At 47.2% G+C, this 18,037-nt stretch overlaps 1 protein-coding gene across 4 annotated transcripts in view; it reads right to left on the bottom strand.

Moving 5' to 3' along the window:
- Positions 1-18,037, bottom strand: part of EXD3 (exonuclease 3'-5' domain containing 3) — a 297,052-nt gene that overhangs the window by 182,898 nt on the left and 96,117 nt on the right. The window contains exons 5-10 of one of the 4 annotated variants that reach the window (XM_051807940.1): positions 17,849-18,019; positions 16,441-16,608; positions 9,792-9,941; positions 6,194-6,247; positions 5,589-5,728; positions 4,719-4,819 (exon numbers count right to left, since the gene is read on the bottom strand). In XM_051807940.1, coding sequence (XP_051663900.1) covers positions 4,719-4,819; positions 5,589-5,728; positions 6,194-6,247; positions 9,792-9,941; positions 16,441-16,608; positions 17,849-18,019 — 784 coding nt within the window. The remainder of the gene's footprint in view (positions 1-4,718; positions 4,820-5,588; positions 5,729-6,193; positions 6,248-9,791; positions 9,942-16,440; positions 16,609-17,848; positions 18,020-18,037) is intronic. The other 3 variants (XM_051807941.1, XM_051807942.1, XM_051807943.1) reach the window with 3 other exon arrangements.

The raw sequence follows: 18,037 nt of genomic DNA, 5'->3' as shown, positions 1-18,037 counted from the left end.
CTAGTGGAATATAAATGGTTTAATACCATGAAAGCAGCTCTTCGGACACGTTAACACTTAACCTGGCAGTTGCACCACAACCATTCATCTGAGCTACATTTCACACCTGGGCCTGATTCAGAGGCCAAAGCCTCAGCCTGCTCCCAGCCCTTGGCAGAGTTAATGGTCATTTTTACTCCAGAAGGAGTAAAAATGAAATCTGTTTGTCACACAGGGTCAAACCCACAGTCCACACTGATTTCAATCATGCAAGATGGGTAAGATGTGTCTCCTGTGGCCATGGTGCAATATATTTCTAGGTGTGGTGGGTGGGTACCACTCCCAGGAGATGCCAATGCCTCCCGAGCTGGGACGTGGACCCAATCAATCCTCTCTGTCCATAGCCCTGAGAGCTTCCATTCACAAAGAGACTCCTTCTCCCTGTCCTGGCAGAACAGCAGGTCCCACACACAGTGTGCTTGGTTTGGGGGCAAACTATAGGAGCCTTTTGGATAAAATCAGGGTATCTGACACTCCAGAGGCTTTCCCTGGTATTGCTAAGGATTGCTGGTGAAGCTGAGGAGCAGCAGTCTGTGCACTGGGCTCTTGCTGTGCTATGAGATTAATCCCTAAATGCGAATTAGGGGAGGACAGGGCTGCAGTCAAGAAAACCTCTTTTTGTTGTAGCCTGAGAGATGCATTAGTGTCTCATTAAATGCTCAGTGGCACCACAGCTTGGGGCCCACAGCCCTCAGAAAGGGGGTGACATGGCAGAAGCCTCAGACTCCCCCTCAAATCCCTGAGCTACCTGCTGGCTGTGCTGCCTGGAGCGAGAACAGAGCACAGCACAAGGGTTTAGTCTACACTTGAAGGAAAACATGCCCTGGTGTACCCTTAGACACCATGTGGATATGATGAATTCATGCTCAGAATAGCCAGGATGGGGCTAGCTTTTCCACAAAAAAGCTTGGAGCTCCTGGCCAGCATGTCAGAGCCTAGAGCAGGTCATATCCTACTGCCTGTTCTTCAGGCTGAGGGTCTTAAAAAAGACTGGGGATCATTCCATCCCCTCCTCCTTCAGCACCTTGGCTCTGCAGCCTTGGGAATGGGGCTCCTGCCTGCCAATGTCCCAGCCCGGAGGTTCTCCTCAGGCACAGGGTGTGCAGAGTTGTGCTGGTATTGAACACCCGAGTTAAAACACTCCAGAGCAGCCCATGGAAGTCAGGGAAAAAAGAGAGGGGAGAGGAGGGGAGCAGAAGGGAGGAGAGGAATAAACATTCTGCTCTGTTTTAGTGAGGGAAAGGTAAAACTAGCTGAAATTTCATCCTTCCAAAGGCATTCTTGTGGAATTACGAGTAATTCCCTTCTCTTTAACTCAGCATCTTCTGAAAGTGCCCCCCTGGTGACTGCCCTGCCATGGGCGTGCAGGTGCCCAAGCCTGAGGAGGTGTGGGCCAGCTGTGCCTCACCTGGGCAGGTGTGGGGCTGTGCCCTCCCAGCTGTGCCTCACCTGGGCACGTGTGGGGCTGTGCCCTCCCAGCTGTGCCTCACCTGGGCACATGTGGGGCTGTGCCCTCCCAGCTGTGCCTCACCTGGGCACATGTGGGGCTGTGCCCTCCCAGCTGTGCCTCACCTGGGCACATGTGGGGCTGTGCACAGCCCTCTCCTGCCCTCTGCTGCCCCGGCCCCGCCTGGAGCGCGGCAGCCCCGCTGGATGTGTGTGTTGTGGGGGAAGGGGGTCACACAGACGGAAATTACTTGTTGAAACAAACGGATAACCCGGTGCTCAAGTAAAAGAAACATTTCTCTTGGTTTATACTAAAAAACCTTTTAAAGATTGTGGTAAAAAACACAGAGCATTCAAACCTTGAGATGCTCACCTCACCTCTCACGCTGCTACAGCACAAGCACCACCATTACTGGGCACTCAGCCCCCATCTGTCTCCTCTCTGTCACACAGCTGTTATTTCCTTCACTGGCACAGAGGCACCAAGCCCAATATCTGAGGTTATCACACTTCTCAGAGTGGGATCATTTCTATTTCAAACCCCAGGAATTGTCAATGAAAAACATCCCTGAGCTCTCTGTGTGTCTCAGCTGTGCAAAACCACAGTAGAGAACAGATTCGACCATGGCAGCCTTGGGAAGGGGCTGTTCCCTCACCTCTGAGATCTGTTTTGACTGAAACTTGTGTTTGTGAAGTCAGCCTCACAGGGTCTCCAAAGAGTATTATGCAATTAGCTTGAAAAAGCTACAGGCTCATTAAACCAGAGCATACTGACCCAGGTGTGAGGAAAGACTCTATAAACCTCAATTTCCTCAATCACATACCACTTCTGCCCAATAAGGGTAATTAAATGGAATCCACACACATTTTATTGGGACACCTCTGGGACTCAGCAGAAAATCTCCCACTTACCATACTCTGTCTGTGAGTTAACAGGAATATAGCTCTGAAAAAGCAGAGGAGGACTAATCAAGGAGGATGGCTTTTCTTTTCCCCTGAGGTTCCACATCTTTTTTTATATTGGGCCACCTCCTATCCGGCTCTGGAGTTTAAGGCTGGCAGCTCCCAGGAGTGTTTCAGACTCCAGTGGCTGATGGACACCTCAGCTTGGCACTCAGTGTGATTTACTGGGAGTGGGCAAGAGTGAGCTTGGATAGTAAAATCTGAAAGTCGATTTGGAACGGCAAGAACTGAGTCACACACAAGTTTGCCTCCTCATACCCAGAAACCCCATCCTCCTCCAGCTGTTCTCACCAAAGCCACTTCCCTCTCTGCTGCTGCTCTCAGGCTCCCACGGTGAGGGGGAGTCACAGCGAGGAGGAGACCGAAAGCAGCAGCAGGAGCTGTGGCAGCAGATGAGCCCCCAGCCAGGTGGGGTGACAAGAAGTGTGAGCTCTACCTCACTGCAAGTTTTTGGGGAAGCTGCTCAGAACAAGAGTCACGAGGGGTTCTTTCATCTGTATGCTTTGCCCAGTCTGCTGCCTTCTTGCACACTATTTCATCACAGTCGGACCTGCTTCCACTATTAATGCAGAAAGAACACCCAGAAATTCAGCAAAAGGGAGGGGAGAGGTGGGAAGACAAGGAAAGCCACGTTGTTCCAGCAACCAGCATTTTCCAACTCAGTTCCAGTATGACCAGTGCTAAGGCAGCAATTCCTCTGCAGGGCATTCTTCCCTTTCCAAAGCACTTCAAAGGAGACTGACTGCCACAGCTCAGCAAAGTGTGAATTCCTGCTCATAACTGCATGTGATATTATGCAAAAAATAAACACCATTTTTCACATATGGGACTATGACAGTCATCCAGCACTGCTTTTATCTGCCCAAAGTCTAAACCAGTCACCCACATCCCCTCTCACTTCAGAAGAGGTGAGCAGCCTTCTTGAGCAAGGCTTTACCCTGCCCTGCGGACACTGCAGTTTGCATGGGATAAATGTCTGGAAGTGCAGGCAGGAATGGGATCTGTATCTGCCTCAAGGAACCTCCTCACCAGTGAACGGCTGTGGAGGACTGGCAAGATTTGGCCATTATTATCAGCAGCTACAACATCTAGAAACCAGCAGCAGGTTGAAGCAGACTGCATCCCACAGAGTGCACCTGAGACCCACACCTACATGCTCCTCTCCTGATTTTTTTTCTTTAATTATTATTTCTCAGGATTTTGCATGTGAACAGTTATATTATTTCACCTCTACTGTTATATCATATCCTTGGCAGACCTTTCATAAGGAAAGGGAACAACTCAACTCCCTTTACAGATCATCAAAGACAACACAGCTGACTGAATGCCCAACCCTGTCAAGGAGGAAAAATTACTGAAGACTAGTGAACTCCTGGGAAGGTTTTAATTTCTAAATAAATCACCCCCCATATGTCTCAGCTTTCACAGCAACGTGCCATGTTTAATTATATCCACTTCTACTCCAGTGAAGGTTTGCAAGGTTTAACTTGTTAACTTTTGAACACCAGTCTGAAGATGGAAGATTAATATGCAATAGTGTTCCTGACAGGTGTAATAAGCCCACAATTTGTGGTTAGAAAACACTTTCAGTCCAAGAAAAGAGAATTGCATATCGTGGGTTGATGATGGAAAGCTCTGCAGGGTAAAAGCTAACGGTGCACCCAAAGGGGTCTGATGCAAGGTCCTAAAGAGAAGGAAACATAACAGTCCCTGCCAGCAACCAAAGGAAAGCAGATTTTGTTAGGTAACTGATATCTGCAGGTGAAGCAGATCTGTTCAGTGACAGAAGATGTGCCACTTCTAAGGCTGCAGGAGCCTTAAAATTCCCTACCACCAACCCTAGTTTATACAAAGAATACAAAGGGCTCTGAGGCTCCTGCTTCCAAAGGGTTATCTCCTCCCAGCTGACGGACCCGTAGCTCAAGAAAACAGATCCCCAATGAATAATGACTTGCCTCTTACGTGAGAGGAATGGAGTCATAACTCAGAGCTGACCATGGTGTGTTTATGCAGAGCCATGCTGAGGTCAGGATTTATTCCATATCATGGCAGAAACAGCTTATTAGTCAACAGCACTTCATTCTTAGACAGCACAAAGTGATAATTCCCATAACTCACCAGCTTTGTTTTTCAGGATCGTTAATTAAACCCTGAAACTCCCCAAGATAAATGACAGCAGAAATTCCTTGATGAACATGGAAGAAGACAAATTGACTTTGTGTGTTCTTTATTGCTGACATAACTTCACAATATATTGCAATATCCTGTACCTGGATCTACGTGGAATCTGTCCAGGAGCCTGAAGACCAGCTTGCTGAGTGTTCTGTGGTTAAATTTTTCTGGTTTGTATCTGGACAAGCCTTGATATGGTCTGTAACAACATCAGAAATACATATCTGTGGCATCACCTAAAGGATGTTTTCCAAATAGCAGATATTTAACAGCAGAGAGATTGGGGTTTGCTGGTGTTGGTAAGGACAAGGTACAGCAAAAAGCCAACAGTACAACCACACAAATTTCAGTCAATGACTGAAGCAAGTCTAGAAGTTCATTTTAAAGAAAGTGAGCAATTCCTCCTCATCTCTTTTTCAGAGCTAAGACTGCAAGTATTGCATCTACACCGTGACTCTGACTGTGCTGCTGGGTCTGTGACTGGCAGGAGTTATTCTAGTGAGAGGCAAGTCAGAAATTAAAACACACACCACAATTTGACAAGGACATGAAGGTTAACCACTTGCATCTCTTGTTTTTCTGCCACTTCATCACAGTATTATCTTCCTGCCAAACCTGTACAACCGATACTGAAACTCACCCTTGTCTGCAGCAGAGCACAAGAGGCTGATTGCTCCAGCCTCCCTTTGACACTGCTCTGTTACTGGGATGTGCTGCACAGGTTTCATTGCACTCCTGCTCCTGGCAGGAACGGAGCATCTGTCAAGAGCAACAATTCCTGTGTCCCGCAGGCCGGGGTGCTTGAGAAGGCTCTGGCACAGACACCAGAATTTCCCCTTCCTCAGCTCAAAGCCAATCTTTTGCACTGCCTTACGCTGAGACATGACTGCAGACAGACAACCAGGGAACACACTGTGCTCTGGCAGCACCTTGGCCTGGCTGTTCAGAAAGACAATAAGTGTTTCTACCTTGTGATGTCTCTGATGTTGACACCAGGTTCACACCACGAGTCCAGGATCTGCAGGAGCTTGCTCTGGAGCTCAGGATATTCTCCCACATAATCTTCCACCACATTGGCTTTATCCTGGAGCAGCAGTGGGATGCACATCTAGGATAAGAAAAGACCTCTGATCCCCACGGAGCCCACGGAAGGCACGGAGAAGGTCCATGACTAAATCCTAGCAGAGACTGTCCCATTCCCTGCATCCCAGACACAGTGAGCAAGTCCCAACCCCCTGCTTAGCCCACCAGTGCTGCCTATGAGAGTGCTCTGACGTTTTAGCAAATATTAGCAAAGCTTCAGTGCAGCAAAAGCACTGACCTCCACCCTAGTGCTGAACACAGCAAGGATTTGTTGTAACAGAGGCTGCAGCCAGAAACACAGGGCAGGAGGCTGGAATGGGGTCAAACGAAATACATTCTGTGCCTAACCTGGATGTAAAGGTACATCATCAATGCAATAGGTACTTCTGGGGAATGAAGTAAAGCCTCAAGTGAAAGGCAGCATGATGGATGTCCTGCTGAACAAAAGGTGGATCTGATGACAGAGGAGCCTGCAGAGGAAATGACTCACCTTCTCCACATCTTGATCTGGCTGTAATTTCAGCTTAATACTCAGTATGGCTGCCTAGAAAATATAAATAAAAAAGTTGTGTATTTAGAAGAACCCCACAGTGGATAAATGGGCTATTATACACATTTTTAATGTGCTAATTATTTCTGTTATGTTGTCAAGCATAAATCCTGCAAACATTTGGTCACAGACATCCCACTTCCAAATGTACAAGAACACTCATGGCAGACCTGCATATCATCATTAGCAACATCTCCTGGAGCAAAAATTAAAGATCACGTTGTCAGGCAAAAAGAGAGAAAGTGAAGCACTTGGATAAAACCAGCTGAGATGGCTACTTCCTATCCATGCATGGTAAAAAACACCTGACCCAGCACACCTTTCTGAGACTCTGAAGTTCTGTAAAGCAGTTGGATTTTGTGAAAGCAACTCAAGATTTAGAACACCCTGAAATCAAGAGGTTTCAGTTTTCCCAGTTCCTGTGTTGCTCCACACCCCTGACAGCACCAAGGTTCACCAGAGGCAGCAAGATGGGAAGCACTGTATTTCTCCCTTTTGTGGGATTTCCAAATCTTTCATAAGCCAAGACCTACCACATTCACAAATTGCCTCCAAATCAGGATCTTCTGCAGCAAGGAACCTGCTGGGCTGAACTGCAGGAACTCAGGCTCAGGAGAGCTGGTTCAGCCACTGCCCGTCCCATCCCAGCTGGGGATTACAGGAATGGAGGAAGCTCTAACTGTGCATTGCTTGGGAGGCACAGACACCAACTAGGATTTACAGTAGTTAATACTATCTAATTTCTGAAGTGTGTAAGAACACTTGGATCTCAAATACAGAGTAAGCATATAGTGGGTTGCTTTAATATAGTGCATTGTGCCAGTAACTGGAGTAATAAGGGCAGGGAGCCTTTGAGCACCTCTGTGTCTTAGTGCTGAACAGGGAACAAGGGAATGAGGAGGTTTTACAGAAGTGTCCTTCTAACTGCTTTGCAAAGTTAGGCTGTATTTTCCAGAATGGTTCTAAGCAGTATTGAAAACACTAACCCTGCCATAGCATGTGTGTAATGCTGAGCACTACATGGAACCCACCGAGTTCACAAATGCCTGTTTACTTAAATGTGGATAAAACCAGTGTGGTAGGGCTTGGAGGAAAAGCTCTTCTCTTCCACAGATTTCTCTGCTCTCTGTGATGGATTTTGATTTGAGAGAAAGATTTGCATTTTAGAACTGCGTTATTTGTTAGAATGTAGAATCATAGAATGGTTTAGTTCCAACCCCCCTGCCGTGAGCAGGGACATCTTCATCTGGATCAGGGCACTCAGAGCCTCCACCCAGCCTGACGTGGAATTTTTCCAGGAATGGAACATCCACAGCTTCTCTGGGCAATCTGTGCCAGTGTACCACCACCCTCACTGTAAAAAAATCCCTTATATCTAATCTAAATCTCCCCTCTGTTAGTTCAAAACCATCACCCCTTGTCCTACCCCTGCAGGCCCTGCTAAAATGTTTGTCCCCATCTTTCTTATAGGCCCCCTAATACGTAAGCAAACATAATGCAGGAACAGATGTGCCTTTCCCCAAGGAAACACAACCCTACCACCACACGTCACATGCATGAAACCTTTCTAGAAAGATTTAACCAAAAAAGTACCCTAAGTGGGGGCAGGCACACACTTTGAAATCCATTTTCTGTGATCTCTCCCAGCATTTGAGTGACACCTGAACTCAGCCCATCACTGGCAGCACATGTTCTGCAGAGCCAGCCAAGCCCCACAGACACCTCACAGCTCATCTGAGCCTTGCTCATGGCAGGAGCCGTGGATTATGTTACTTTCTGGGGAATTCATGCCTGTGTTTCATCCACTGCACCACAGACTGAGTGTGCAAAAGCAGAAAACCAATGCACATCATGGAAGTTCGGCTGTTAAATCCTTCTGGCCCAATTAGCAGCTGGAAAACATCAGTTTTTTATGTTTGCTTTGGGTTTGAGTTTGGTTTTGGGGGGTCTTAGGAGGCGGTTGGTTTTTTGAACACTGAAAGTCCAGGTTTCATCCTCAAAAGAGAAATCAAGAGAGGAGTTTTAAGTGACAAAAGCAGAAACCACCATTAATACAGAGACTGCTACAAATGGGTACTGGACAGAAAGGTACATGAGCAGCGTTCAGCCCAACTAAACCTCAGCCAAATCTCTTACTCCAGACTATTCCAACTCTTAGAGGCCAATAGCTCCTCTGCTCCACAAGCATCAAGTTCCTTTTCTCTCAAATTATCAGTTTTACATCCCAAAGTTCAAACCGAGTGATTATTCTCCACTGGCAGACAAGTCGAAGGGTGCTACTTCTGGTTTGGACCTGAAGAAGGGGCTTGGGACTCCAAAGCTTTGGCAGCTGGTTTTGTTTTTCCCCCAGCTCCTCAGTTTGCTGAATTAAAAGAAATCATAAAAAAAAAAAGACTTGCAACTCTCCAAACCCTGTTTCACCATTTGATCTCGTGAGTACCTTTATTGCACCGTTAGCTTTAACGTGCAACATCCAGCGGTTCCCTAATGGCTTTTTAATGTTCAGATTAACCTAATTGCAGACCTGTTATCTAAATGGCAGAGCTTTATCTCCAGTTCTATTAACTGTACAGATGACTTAATCAGATGAACATGCATGGTGTCAGGTTGGGTTTTCCTCTTTTCCTGGTTGGATATTCCACCCTGTACCAAAGGGTGTAGATGTAGGTGTAGATGTTCATTTGTCCAGAGCATGGAGAGCCCTCACCTTCCCACCCCAGGGCTGGCAGACCCAGCTCCACCACACCAGGGCTAGAGGACAGAGGAACTTCAAGCAGATCACACATAGATTCATGGAATCCTTAAGGTTGGAAAAGACCTTTAAGTTTACCAAGTCCAACCGTCAACCCAGCACCGCCACCACGTTCACCACTAAACCATGTCCCCAAGTGCCACATCCATATGTTCTTTGAACAGTTCCAGGGATGGCGAATCCACCACTGCTCTGGCAGCTGTTCCAAAGCTTTACATAAGCTGGTTTTTAACAGCAATTTAACATCCTCCAGCTCAAGGTGGTGATGGAGCAGCCACACCAGTAGTGCTGCTGGCAGAACCTTCCCTCAGCAGGGAACACCAGCAGCCTTGTCCACACTTGGAACTGAACGTGGAAGAAGCAGCATGACCCGGGCCCCTGGAACAAGCACCAGGCTGGATCGCAGGGTGCAGTTACAGAGGCTGGCGGCCGAGCAGGGAGGACAAGAGAGATAACATCAGCGTGTTTACAATGGGAATAGCAAGAGAAGAGATATGAGTAACTGTAATAAAGATGAAAGCACTTGGCAGCTGTGTCTGTGGTCTCAACTTCGAGCTATTTTAAGATTTTGTTTTGTTATTATCGTGTTTTGAATTGTTTCACTCCACAAACAAGTTTTGTGTAAAACGACCCTATTTTTAACAGTCTGTTTATAGCTGATAAGATCTCCAGCAAAGCAACACCTCATTCGCAGGCTCATTTTGTAGTTAGAAAACAAACACTTCAATGAGGCTGTAACTGAACGGGTGAGAATCCCCCTCCCCACCCAGAACCAGCATTCCCCACCTGCAGTGCTGCACTCCCAGGCTGGGCTGGAAGGTGAGCCAGGGGAGCTGGAAGGTGGCAATCCCATTCATCCAAGTGTAGATCCTCAGGCTGGATCAGCGGGGCAACACAAATCCTCAGCAGCAGATACCCCCCTCCCCACTTCACCAGCTGACCATTAAGAGCAAAAAATCGAGTTAGGATGCAGGAACGTGGGGAAGCTCTGGGAATGCTGAGATACTGGCAGCTTATCAGGGTCTACTCACACGCTCAAACTCCAAAGAGAACGTGTTATTGTCGGGGCTGGTGGTACAAGGAGCCTTTTCACAAAAATACATTACATACACAGAGAGTTTCTAGCATGTAATCTAATAACAGCAATAATTAGCATTATTGCTGCACCTAACAATATTCAACCTGTACTAAAACCCCAGGTGATAACAAACGTGGGGAACGCTGATCCCTCTCTTGCCTTGAACCCCCAAGTGTACACAGGAGAGCTACATGATGAAGCCACTGCTTAGTACAGGAGAAAAGCTGATGGCCCATTACCTAATTCAAATCCTGCCAAAGCTCCTGAGTCTTCTCATCCTCAGGGAGCTCTGGGTCATTCTTTACTTAATGGTGGTGAAAGCAAAAATCCTATTTGGACATTTTGCAACAGTTTAGTCTCCCAAGGACAGACACCTAAAATATAGCAAAGGGCTGGTTGAGGCCAGGGGAGATCCAAACCCACATTGAATTCTACCTAAACCGTGTGTAGGTGCATTGACCAAAGGATGGGGGAAGTTTCCCAAACTTGACATGTCGAGGCCCAGCCAGGAGCACCAGAACACTCCTCTTGTCACGCGATTGCAACACTGAGAGCATGGGAAAGTGGGGAGTGTTTCGAGGTGAGTGCACGGCCCAGAGCACCCTGCACCAACAGCTGATCCTCTCGCCTTGTTTTGAATGCAATTGGCTCTGTCTCATCTAAAAATGACTATTCTTTCCACGTACAGCATGAGGTGCAGGAAGCCACACAAGATCTTATCTGCAAGGGCATGTGCACTTGGGTGGTGTCTACACTGACAATTTAGGCAATTTTCCCACAGTGGGGTTCACATCAGAAGAATAACCTCTTCAGTAGAACTGCTTGGAGTGGTGATGCACGACAGATACCAGTGGTTTCTGATGACTCCTGTGTTACTTAGCTCTGCTTGCAAGCTGGGACAGCACAAGGGTAAATAAGTCTGTGCCTGACTTAGTGCACTATTTCTGAACCAAAGGCAAATGAATTTCTGAAAACCCATAGAATAAACCAAACAACAGAACCAGACTTTGCAGAGGAGGATCCAACGTCACCTCCAGGAAAATCACAGTGATCAAAGTTTGGATAATGGCAGAAATAACTGAGTAAAAGGCACATCAGGTATTAATCACTGGGCACATCTGGTTTGTGTGTTGGAATCACTCATTTCAAACTTGTGGCTCATCAGCTTTGCTGGAGTTCTGAGTGCATTCCTGCACAGCGTATGACATCAGGTTCGATGGTTGATTGCTTCCTGCTCAAAGGGCACTCGACACACACAGCTGGCTGAGGAGAAGGTCTGCAGAAATGAGGAAAACACAAGATTTCTCAGGTCCACTCTCAAAGGACCATGAAGGAGTAGGTGGAGAAGTAAAAGTCAAGGTTGGAATATGCCTGTGCACAGATGAGGGGAGGAGGCAATGAGACCAACGCTTCTATGATTTGTCTTCCTCAGGTCACTCAGCAGTTTTAAATGGGGTTTAACTGGTCAGTGCCCCCTCCTGTACTCCTTTGGAGCACTGCCCAAGGCTCCTGTGGGCTCAGGCCACCCACCTTCCCAGATCCACATTCTCTGCACGGTTGGATCTGCTGCTCATCCTCCTGGCTTCTCCCAGAGCCCAGAAGTGCTGGCAGGAGGAGGAGAGCACTACCATCTCATTTACGATTTCCCAGCATCGTTCAAGCTCCTTCCCCGCCATTCCCCAGGCAGAGGCCAAGAGCAGAGCCACTCCCAAAGCTGCAGGGTCGGGAGCAGGTGGCAGTGGCCCATGCATGGCCTGTGGGTTTGGCTCCCTCTGCTCTGGAGGGGCATCATCTGGCAGGAAACTGCCAGTAAAGCTGTCCTTGAGCAGCAGAGCAAGTTAATAGGAAAAAACTGTTGAGACTAACATCATCATCTTTAAGTCAGAAAAAACTGCTGTAACATTTTCCTTAGTTTTCCTATCCATTATAGTTCTCAATTTAAAAGAAACAAGGAAAGTCAAATGCACATGCTTTAAAACACAGCAAAAGTTGAACAAGCCTTTGTATAATTAAGGTGGTGAATGGAGGGAAGCAGCAGTATCAGAGACATTTCCCTGGCCTGAGAACAGCTCAAAAAAAGTCAGAGTGAAGGAATCCAGAATCTGATCAATGCTAACACTGATCTCTACTGACAGATCTGCAACGATACATTGTGGGCACTCCAGCACTACGTATGAAGTAGGACTACAAACACCAATATCCCTAACTTGGTGTTCAAAGCATCATAGCACTGAAAGTGAAGGTCATGGTGGGGATTGAACTGGTCATTGTTACACCTTTGAGTATTTGTGCTCCTTTAAGTTTAACTCTGGTCAACCATCCCCCTTTCTATTACATCTGCAGGAGTACGTATTGCTGACAAAAACTTGAAATTCTGTGTCTAAACAGCTTTTTCTCTGGGTACTCCAATATATTTTATGGCAAATTTTAATTACTGAACTCTAATAGATAACCCACATTATCTTAATTGAAAGAGCAAACATTAATCAAATTTCACATATGGAATGATGCTTCCTTATATGTAGAAATTAATGGATGAAACATTAGTAAAGAAAATATACTCTGCTTTTGAAAACAGAGAAATCTGAATGGACAGCAACCAAAAAGCCTCTTAAAAACAAAACGCTACCAGCTTCATCCAGTATTCTTGTTTAAGAAGCAAAGTGATGAAGGGGAGAGAAATGCTGCGAATCACCGACACAGAGAGGCTGGAGTGGGAGGTCTCTCAGGCCCAAGAATATTTCTGGTTGTCAGAGGCTAAAAAGATTATTTATTGTTTCCTTCCTAAACCCAGCTCCACTGCCACCTGTTCAGAATTTACTATAAAGCTGTTAAACAAGACGAGAACTTTGATGCTGACTGTGAAAACAAGTTTCACTGTATCTGACCCGAGCAGCACTCACTGCTGATCCAGAAGCAAAGGAATTTGATTTTTTTCTTTAAGCACAGCTATCTTTTTACCTTTATAAGCTGTTTAAAAAATGTAAATAAAATAACTCAGTGGACAATAGAGGGCATTCATCCCCCAGAAAGACAGCCGCCACCCTTAGACATGAAATATCGCAGCACATTAAGTCATGAGACCCCGCTAATCAAAGCTGACAGGGCCCTGAATGTGATTTCTGCTGAGACTTAGCGATATCATGGGGCACTGAAGCATGCACAGCCTGCCAGACTGCCCCTGTTCATGTGACAATGGCTTTTATTCCCCAAAGGGGCCTGCGAGTGACAAGAGTCCCCTTTGTCTCTGGGTTCCCGCATTCGCAGTGCAAGAGAGGTTCATTCAACCAGCCCCAGACACTCTTTGAAAGGCTGAAGTGTAACATAAGATGACCATGAAACACTAGCTTGCCTTCTGCCTACCCCTCATTCTTCTCCAGCACAGCCTGGCCTATTCAGGGCCTCTCGCAGCCCCGCTCGCGCTGCATTACCCCCGGTCTGCTGAATCCCCGCATTGTCCCGGCCCCGCACCCAGAGCCCTTCCCACACCACAGCCCCCAGCACCCAGAGCCCTTCCCACACCACATCTCCCAGCACCCATCACTCTTCCCACACCATGTTCCCCCAAAGCCCTCCCACACCATATCCTCCTGGCAGCACGGCTGGGCTCTGGCACCACTGGCACAACCCAGGCTGAAGGCAGCACGGAGCCACGGCTGGCTTTGGAGGGATTCTAGGAAGGGGACAAAGCTGCTACACTTCACCTGGAACTCCCTGAGTGGGAATGCTAAACCCTCCCATCTCGCCACACTGTGGGGGCCATGATGGGCAGAGCTGGGAGCCCCTCACTCTGCTCCCAGTGCCTGGCGCTCCTCCAGCAGCTGCTCACTCCACTCACAACAGGATGGATAAACCCCCAAAACAGCCCAGACACCTCAAACCTCCACTTACACGTCCCTGCTTTTTCCCAAGCCGCCGTACCCGCTGTTTTCCTGCATCCCGGGAGCACTAGTGCCATCCACTGGCCCAGCAGGTGCCTCCTCACCACAGCCGGAGCTGCCAAACCAGCACCGAGTCACTCCACCCGCGCCATCGTCCTGGGCCTGGCACCGCCTGGGCACGGCTGGGCACCCCCCGGCCCCTGTCCCACCACTGCCCTCCCACAGTGCCCTGACCCTGCTCAGCCTCCTGCCAGCTCCACTAAAACCAGGCGCAAGGGAGGGCTGGATTCACTTCAGAAACAAATAACTGCCACGGCCGTGCCCAGGGAGCTCTGGGATCTCATTTGCCAAAGGAAATTTTCTCCAAAACCTCCATGAGGGAAGGGAGCCTTAACCCTCTGGGCAGAGATCCATGGTTGGCAAACCACAGACAAAGAGAATAATCTTCCCTAAAATATGTCCTGGAATCACAGACTGGTTTGGGTTGGAAGCACATCTCATCCCACCCCCTGCCATGGGCAGGGACACCTTCCACTAGCCCAGGTTGCTCCAAGCCCCGTCCAACCTGGCCTTGGACACTTCCAGGGGTGGGGCAGCCACAGCTTCTCTGGGCAACCTGTGCCAGGGCCTCCCCATCCTCACAGGGAGGAATTTCCTCCCAACAACTCATTTACATTTCTCCTCTTTTAGTTTAAAACATTGCCCCTTGTCCTATCACTTTCTGCCCGTGCAAAGGTCTCCCTTACTCTTTTTTATAAGCCCCTTTAAGTACTGAACTGTGAAACACCCAGTGTCTTATTGCAAACACAGCATGAAAACAAATAATGGCAGTCAGGATTTGCATAGGTTTCTGTCCTTTCAGGTGAGAGACTGAAGAGCCAAAAATCCTACATGTGAATCTGCTTCACTGCTCCAGCTGAGAGATGAGGAATAGCAGGATGGACAGACACCCTCAGCCCACTGCAGTGCTCAGAGCCTGAGCTCCAGGTTGTTTGGGGTTATTTGTTGTGAACTGAGGTATGTTCAGTCCCCAAGGGCAGTAAAAGATTTCCTGTTATTTTTGAAGATATTTCTATTCATCCGTCTGGTAACAAAACAAAACTAGAAGAAAGTTATGGCTGAGAGCGAGAAGCTGTTGAGGTTTCCTGTTCTTCACACTGGGAATGAGCAGCAAATGAGCTCTGCTGAGGAAGAAAGAACAGAAAAACAATTCCACAAAAAAAATTTACAGCTTTCCAAAACCAGATCTAGAAAGAACTGTGTTTCTCATGAAAACAACAAATATCTTTGGAGTCATGAACTTAAAAATCCCACTTGAATATAGTCAAATAGGACAATATTGTTACAACTGTCAAACACATTCAAAAACTTTTTGAGCAAAAGAGTGAGTCTCCAGCAGCTACCTGGGAATTTTGAACCAAATACAAAATATCTTTGTTTCAGTATTCGAAGAAATCAACATGAATGGAATTCCAAGATCTCACTTGGGAATTCAGCTTTACAGAAGAACAGGATTTTTAATACTGCTACTTGAGATTTTCCTTTTGCTAAACAAGATCAAGCTGTTCTACACTATCCAAGTGAACCACCTTCCTGGGAGAAAAAGAAACCTATAATTTTTGTCTTTAAAACAGAAAGATCATAAAATGGTTGAGAGGGTCCTTCAAGACCACCCAGTTCCACCCCCTGCCATGGGCAGGGACACCTTCCACTAGCCCAGGTTGCTCCAAGCCCCGTCCAACCTGGCCTTGGACACTTCCAGGGATGAGGCAGCCACAGCTTCACTGGGCAGCCTGGGCCAGGGCCTCCCCACCCTCACAGGGGAGAATTCCTCCCTAATATCTCATCTAAAGCACTGGCACTATTGTAGTTTGCTCATGAGAACGTGAGAACTCCCAAGGCCACCAAGGTATATCCGTGATGCCAGAGATGCTGCAGTGCTGTAACCCCAGGGTAGAGCACACAGGCTCCTGGGTGCAGTGAACTCCTGCCTGGATCAGTTACACAGTTTGAATATGAGCCTCACTGGTAAAGAGGCTTCAAAACTCCTCCAGCTGAGAATTGAGGTTGGGGCAATCACTGAGTTTTCCAAGCCCTCTGGCTGCAGGCAGGCTGGAGATAGCACAGCAGGTCTATGACTGGCTACCAAAATCCTTTCTTTTCTTGCTGTGGAAAAGGAAAACAAAAAAGAACACAACCATCCCCTTAAATTCTCTAAATTAAACCCTATTAACCTATTACTTTCAAAGGTCAGAGAAGGAGGGGAGGGAGGATTCCCTGGCATTCTGTACTCAGCTAGCAGAAAAGCTGAGGCTGGACATAGCTCCTGTACAGGGGAAGAGCCTGCTAGGCTGCAGCATTCACAGCGTGCAGCTGCTGGGATGAAACGGAATTCACATTGAAATGCATCCAAAAAAAGGACACAGACATTCACAGAGAGTTGGGAAGGTAAATTTATTTGAAAGACATGACCCACCTCTTTGTAATCGCCCTTGAGATAAAGATGACTGACATGTTCAAGCAAATAGTTCCGGTCTGCTGTGTGGAGCTGGTAAATGCTGATCAGGGGGTCAAGCAGATTAGCTGGGCACTGGGAGAGGATTCTGAGCACACGGGCCTGCAGCTTCTTCAGCTGGATGCCAGACTTGAAAAAACCAAAACAAAAATCAAACATGGGTTTAGTAAAGATGGCTGAGATTCAACAGCAGTGGGAAATGCAGCTTGTTTAAACAGAATAAGCCAATTCCTTTGGAAGGGATTCTCCAATTTCCCCACGGAGTCTGCAAGCACAAATCAGAACAATATGATACACGTTATTTTCACAGCATCCAATTCAAAAACATGAAGAGTTTGCGGGATAATTCTGGAGAAGGGATATGGCCTTGTGCAAAAGTAAAATCTGAAACTGGAAAAATGCCCTCTGATCTAGTACAGCTCTTCAGAAATTCTCCTCTCTAGTTCTCAGCAGAAAATCTTTGAATCCAGAGACTCCCCTCCAGGGAGATCTCAGCTGTCAGGCATAAGAATTCCATTTCACTCCCAGGCTTGCTCCTGGGTGCGAGAAGGGCAGGAAAAGCAAAAGCACCATCAAAAGATGCACAGACAAAGGTATTAATCCTTGTGTTTCCCACATGATCATTCATGACACAACAATTTCCCACACTCGTGACTCAGGAATTTCAGTGGCAGTAGCACTTTGCTGCACTTTGCAGATCCTGTAATGGCAGAGCTCAACATCTAACCAGAGCCATTTGGAAAAATGTGAAAGGAAGCAACACAAATATAAAAGTATCCTGCAGTTCAGAGCCAACAGCTTATAGGAAAGAGAAAATCTCTTTTCCATATAGGTCAGAATATATAAAGGCAGAAGGAATGGTAAACATTAGGAAGTATAATCTGATGACCCAACATTACAGAACTAATCATTCGGCTGCTGAAAAGGCAGACTGTTCCCATTTTCTGCATTCCCACCATATGGCAGGAGTTAAGCAATCCTACAGTAACTGGCTTCTATTTGCAGAGCTGGAAGAACACACAGAGCAGATTACTGCAACTGGGTTTATCCTGACAGCAGGGATGTGAGTTCCAGTGGGAGAGCCTCCAGCCTGGAAAGGCTGCAAGATCAACGCTCCATCGAAGTGGTTTGATCTGGAGAGCTGGAAAGCCCAACTTGGGAAGGGAAACAGAGCTCTGGCATCACAGCTTCCAATATGATTTCATTTTCAGACCAGCATGCCACAGACAACAACATCTCAGTAAGAGTTTCACACCTTGTCACACTGTGTATAAGGCTACAGAGAAGATGCTGGACTATGGAATAAAGTGAAAGTGGAGATACTTGAGGCACATTAAAATCAGTCCCTCTCTCCCAACTCTCTTCTAACCTGTGGAACAGCAGGATGCTCTTTTATCCAAAGCTGCAGCTCTGTGGTGATGTAATACCCCAGGGAATGCCCTTTCCCCTTCCAATCACTGCTGTTCTCCAGCATGGCCAGGAGTCCTGCCAAAGGGTCCTCCAGTCCGGCAAAGCCCCGCCTGATTTCTTCCTTGAGCTGCTGAGATACAAAACCACA

Source organism: Manacus candei, unplaced genomic scaffold, assembly GCF_025592945.1.
Source record: "Manacus candei isolate 608988 ecotype Guabito, Panama unplaced genomic scaffold, ASM2559294v1 h1tg000071l, whole genome shotgun sequence".
Taxonomy (NCBI): domain Eukaryota; kingdom Metazoa; phylum Chordata; class Aves; order Passeriformes; family Pipridae; genus Manacus; species Manacus candei.
Note: the sequence above shows the minus strand (reverse complement) of the source record. Positions and strands in the feature narration are given on the sequence as shown.